This window comes from Mus caroli, chromosome 10 (genome assembly GCF_900094665.2).
Source record: "Mus caroli chromosome 10, CAROLI_EIJ_v1.1, whole genome shotgun sequence".
Lineage (NCBI taxonomy): Eukaryota > Metazoa > Chordata > Mammalia > Rodentia > Muridae > Mus > Mus caroli.
This window is the reverse complement of record NC_034579.1, coordinates 4,373,147-4,379,307: the sequence shown is the minus strand read 5'-3', so window position 1 is coordinate 4,379,307 and position 6,161 is coordinate 4,373,147. Positions and strand designations below refer to the sequence as shown.

General features: G+C 39.5%; 1 protein-coding gene across 1 annotated transcript in view; it reads right to left on the bottom strand.

Moving 5' to 3' along the window:
* The window catches only part of Ppil4 (peptidylprolyl isomerase like 4), a 32,587-nt gene that overhangs the window by 17,276 nt on the left and 9,150 nt on the right, over positions 1-6,161 (bottom strand). The window contains exons 8-9 of the mRNA XM_021174863.1: positions 3,299-3,423; positions 175-241 (exon numbers count right to left, since the gene is read on the bottom strand). Of these exons, the coding sequence (XP_021030522.1) occupies positions 175-241; positions 3,299-3,423 (192 nt within the window). The remainder of the gene's footprint in view (positions 1-174; positions 242-3,298; positions 3,424-6,161) is intronic.

Below are 6,161 nucleotides of genomic sequence, written 5' to 3'. Positions count from 1 at the left end.
TTATTATATGTAAGTACACTGTAGCTGTCTTCAGACAGTCCAGAAGAGGGCGCCAGATCTCGTTACGGATGGTTGTGAGCCACCATGTGGTTGCTGGGAGTTGAACTCTGGACCTTTGGAAGAGCAGTTGGGTGCTCTTACCCACTGAGCCATCTCACCAGCCCCATGACATACCTTTTCAAATTCAATAAAAGCATAACAGAGGGACTCTCCTGTTTTCCAATCCCGGATAACTTCACAACTGAAAAAAAAATTTTTTTTTTAAAGTCACTCAAAAAAAGAAAGCAAGCAAAGAAACCATTTACTCTAATTCTACATACCAGAACAAAATAAGCCAGCTATTAAACACACAGAACTCTATGGCTCCAAAGTTTTCAGCCCCAATTCTATTTAAACACATACACACATAGCTTATCAATCCAGTAAGCTAATTATCTAAATTCTATTCCAAATTCACAAACTAGGCTGGGGGGGGGGGGAAGCAGGGAGACTTCCTTTGAACAAAAATAAACTGCTAAATTAGTTTCATTCCAAAATGATTGTATGTATTGTTCCATTTCTTATTTTTAGATTTCTGAGATAAGGTCTTCTGGGCATCCCTGGCTGACCTGGTATTCACTATGAAACCCAGGCAACTTCAAAATCACAGCAATCTTCCTGCCTCAAAGATTAAAGATTTGTGTGGCGTGTACTGAGATTAAAGGTGTGTACAATAATGTCCAGTAAAATCTTTAAATCCTAAGTCTTTTTTAGTCCAAATATAAAAGACTTTAAATATCCGTTACATATGTAAGTCCTTTGTTTATGCTTTGGAACTTGTCACAAGGATCTACATGTAGCCCTGGTTAGTCTGGAACTCAGGATGTAAAGCAAGCTGGCCTTCATCACAGAGACCTCTCTGCTGCTGCCTCCCTAGGACTTTGATTAAAGGCACAAGTCACCATGGTTTGGGCTTATGCTTTGGATTTAAAGGCTCAAATTTAATACTGTAAGTACAGTTACCATACAGAACTAATTTACCAAATAATAACCAAGGGAAAGAGCTAAGAATGTGGAGTTGAGAGCAGCTGGCTTGTCTTGTTCCATGTATCATGTGATATGAACCAGTTTAAAAACATTAAATGAAAGGACATGCTGAACATAGCTAGCACATGTTAGAAAAAGTCTCCCTACTGGTTCTCTCTGTGTTCACATTAATCCTCTAGGGAAGGGGCCCGTGAGACAGCTGAGGAAGGAAAGGCACTTGCTCCTGACACTGAGGAGTTGAGGTTGCTCCCAACACCTACACGGAGAAGGAGAGAACCATCACTCCAAGCTGTCTTTTGATCTCCATGTGCACCCAATGAATACATGTAGATATTTTCTAAAAAGCCAGAAATAGTTTATTTTTATGATGATGATGGTGATAATGGTGATGATAAATAATGATGATGGCCAGAGAGATGACTCTGGTTAAGAGCACTTGCTGCTCTGCCAAGGGACTCCAAGTTCTATTCCCGGCAACCCAGTGGGCAATTTACAACTATCTATAACTCTAGTTCAGGGACCTAGTGCTCTCTTCTACCCTCCAAGGACACCTCACACATGTGGCATATACTCACACAAGACACAGACACACACATGTACTTTTAAAAATAGTAATAAATACTTAAAGTAAAATACTCAATGATAAAAATAATATAGGAAAAATTAAGCAAAAGAAAAATTTAAGATTTATTTATCTATTTAATTTATGTGTGTGAATACACTGTCATTCTCTTCAGACACACCAGAAGAGAGTATCGGTTCCATTACCGACGGTTGTGAGCCATCAGCTGGGAACTGAACTCAAGACCTCTGGAAGAAGAACAGTCAGTATTCTTAACCAATGAGACATCTTTCCAACTCAAGAAAAAAAAATTATTTTAAATTAATTTATTTTTATTTTATGTACATTGGTGTTCTGCCTGTTTTGCCTGCAGGTATATCTATGCAAGGATGTAGTTACAGGCAGTTGTGAGCCACTATGTAGGTTCTAGGAGTTGAACCCAGGTTCTCTGGAAGAACAGTCAGTGCTCTTAAATGCTAGACATCTCTCCAGCTCAAGAAAATAGAATTAATTGGGGAAGTATGGTAATTTATAAAATGCCTACTCGGAATGCAAGGGGACCCAAGTATGCAGTGAGGTGAGCTTGTAATCACAGCACTAAAGAGGTGGAGACAGGTGGGTCCTTATGACTCGGCCTACTTGGTGAGCTCTAGCCAGCAAGAAATACTGCCTCAAAAAAAAAAAAAAAAAAAAGGTAGACACCCCTAGAGGAAGACAGCCAAGCTTGTCTTCTGGCCTCTATTCATCTGCACATGCAAAATAAAAATACAACCCACAACAACAAACCACAGTTTTTCGTTTTTGAGATAATGATGTAAACAGAGGCTGCAATAGTGAAACAATGTTTTAAAAGACTAGTACATACACATACATACACACACACACACACACACACACACACACACACACACACACCCACCCCTTAACTGAGGAAGTGTTTGCCAAGTATGCAAGAAGGCCTAGGCTCAAGGCACAGAACCACAGAAACTGAGTGTGGTGGCCACTCAGGAGTGGAAGCAGAAGGATCAGAAGGTTTCAAGGCATCCTTGGCTACTTGGTAAGTTAAAAAATAAATACTTCGATTTGGATAGTCTCATTCTGGCAGACTGCTGAGAGTTTTAGAAGCTGAATTAAATAAGTATTTTAAACGTTGAATAAGGTTGAGAATAGTATAGAAGTAGGCTTAATGGCTCCACTCCTATATTCTATTGTGAAAATTTGTGGTAGGAACTGAAGAACCACTCAGATAGTAAAGTAATGTGTCTGAAAGCACACTTCTCTCTCCAACTGCTGAAACATTGACTTGTTAAGTCACCAGTAGGAAAGGCACCAAAGGGGCAGGACTGTGTCTCAGAGGGAGGGAGCTTGCTTAGCGTGCATGGTTACCTAGGTTTCATCCCCAGCCCCACAAACAATTAAAATAAAACAAAAAGTAAATTTAAAAACTCACTCAAAATTGACAAACTCACCAAAAATGTGTAATTAAAAAACCTCTGCTGAATGTGGTGACATCTGGCTTTAAGTTTTAACACTCAGGAAGCAGAGGAAGGCAGATCTCAAGTTCAAGCCCACTATGTGGCTAGTTGCTGGCCAGTCAAGACTACATAATAAGACCCTGTTCCAAAAAGACAAAACATAGAACTAACACCCACACCAATCAGTTAATACCTAGATATTTCCAAATTTCTCTTTTACTAATCCTGGGATTACCTTCTTATTGGCCCAAATCTTGAGAATATTATCTCCAAGTCCTCATCTGTGGTCACTGGATTCAATTTACACACAAACAGCACATTTTCTGGAGGTTTAATATCTGCATCAGGTAAGTCTCCCACCTAATGTTACAAATAATCAAGCATACAAATTAATTCCTTTAGTTTCTATTCCAAATATTTTTGCCCAAGCCCACAAACACTAATAATTCCTAAAACAATATAAATTTACACAATAGGCTGAGGGTGAAAAAAAATAACCTAAAAGATATTTCAAGGTCTAGAAGATATCTCCTGGGGTAAAAGTGCTTGCCATCAAGCCCAGTGACCTGAGTTCAACTCCTAGGACTCACATATGTCAGAATATGGTCCAAAAACGGAGTCATGTGAGGAGATTTCGGAGTGTTTGTGAGAGAACTCTAAGAAACCAAGATAAGAGTCTAGTGACCTCAGTTTCTCCAGAAGCAGGGAAGTGTTCCTGGATTGTACTTCCCTGCCCCTCCCACGTGCAGCAGCAGATAAGAGTGAGTTTACTTCAGACTATGTGTTACAACTTGCTATTGTTATCTGTTTATATGCCTGGATGGAAAAAGAGGGGTTTTGCCTGTGCAGTCTGCCTGTCTCACATGCAGCTTGCCTCCTCTTACCCTCAGAGTATAAACTGTGCAGTGCTCTGAGTAAAGTGAGCTACTGGATGAGCCTTCAGTCGGCCTCACTTATCACCTCCATTCCCCCAGGCCCCACTGCCTTCAGAGAAGTAAACACACAGTGGAAGAATCAACTTCCAAAACTTATTTTTCTTTTTAAATATAGAAAAGTACCTTTATATTTTTTTGCAGTTTTTTTTAAGATTTATTTATTTCATTTTATATGAGTACACTGTCACTGTTTTCAGACACTATAAGAGGGCATCAGATCCCACTACAGATGGTTGAGAGCCACCATGTGGTTGATGGGAATTGAATTCAGGACCTCTGGAAGAGCAAGAAGCCAGTGCTCTAACTGCTAAGCCATCACTCCAGCCTCTCAACTTCCAAAACTTGTCCCTCAATTTTTACATGCAAACCATAACCTGAATGTATTTATACACTTATACACAAAAAAACAAAATTTAGTAAATTTTGCAATCAAGAAAACTTGATACTCTTATCTTTCCTGGCATTAACAATATTAACAGCTATGTTACTTGATATTGCTTACTTGATAGTTACCTTACTTGATAACTGCTGCTAGTTCTTCAAGCAATACCATAATTTCTATCCCTTTACTTATTTCTAAGTTTTATTTCTATTTCAGATAGGAACTAACTGGAGCTCTGACTAGACTCACACCTGCAGCCCTATATCCCCACCATCCCAGGCACAATCTCCCATTTAAAGGCAATTGCACTGAAGTCAAGTTTTATAGCTAGGACACAAATCCAGACCTATCCTGGCCTCAAAACCCAAATAACACCCATGATTTCTTTTTTAAGTATTTGACATATTGTTTGTAGAGCACAGGCTATGAAGAAGAACAAAAGAAACCACTGGGGCTAGCTCAGTGGTAACAGCATCTGCCATCAAGCCTGATGACCTAAGTTGGACCCTCAGGGGACACAGATAACCAACTCCTGTATGTTGTCCTCTGACCTTCAAATATGCACCTAATTAACAACCACATACAAAGTAAAAATTATACGCTTTAAAATTAATTAAAAACTACCTTTCCTAAGAACAAATACACTCCCCTGGCCCCACAGTCCTGCTTCTCTCACATACATACCAATCAATCAATCAATATCACATGGTTTTTGTTTTCATTTTTGGCTATTCCTATTCATTCCTCTAAGATGTTTACCCAGTACATCATCAAGTAATATATTATTTAGTTTTACTTGTTACTGAATTTTGAAAAATGATTATGTAGAATCTAGTCTTTAGTGATTTGTAACACCCAATTCTTTCCAGACTGCTTTTCAATATGCAACCATAATTTCTACCTAGTTTTTCCCCTTAGACTCTCAATTGTAGGTCTTTTACTTTATCCAAGCTAAAGCCAAGATCAAAGTCAGCTGCCACAGCAGAGACCACACTGAGGTGTGCCGGGCATGCTTCCTACTAAAGAGACCACAGAGGGCAGCAGTGAGGTAGAACCATCATGACAAGAGCGCACTTCCCACAAGCATTTCAGAGCAACAATATCCCTTTATATGTATATCTGAAAACTGAGATGATTGTGTAAAGAATTGCTGACTGAATAAACACACCAAAAAGAAAAATCTTGAAATTCAGAAACATAAAAGCTGTAAGTGTGCTCAACATTCCTGTAGTCTGCCAATGGCAACAGCAGCCTATTAAGCTATGCCCAACAAAAAGTACCACAGTCAGGCATGATGGCACACATCTGGCATCCAAGATACCTGGCAGGCTGATGAGTCTAGGAAACTGAGACTAACTTGGGCAGCACAGTAAGACTCCATCTCAAAAAAATAAAATGAAAAGTATCATAACACCAAGGAGAAAAAAAAAAAAAAACCCAAATCAATAGAAATCCATAAATAAGCCAGGAAGTGGTGGCACATGCGTTTAATCCCAGCACTTGGGAGGCAGAGGCAGGTGGATTTCTGAGTTTGAGGCCAGCCTGGTCTACAGAGTGAGTTCCAGGAAAGCTAGTTCTATACAGAGAAACCCTGTCTCGAAAAACCAAGAAGAAAAAGGAAAAAAAAGAAATTCATAAATGAGAGAAAGGAGGACAAATAAGAAAAATTAATGGGAAAAGCATGCAGGAGACTGAAGGGATGGCTCTGTAGCTGGGAGACTGAAGGGATGGCTCTGTAGCTGGGAGACTGAAGGGATGGCTCTGTAGCTGGGAGACTGAAG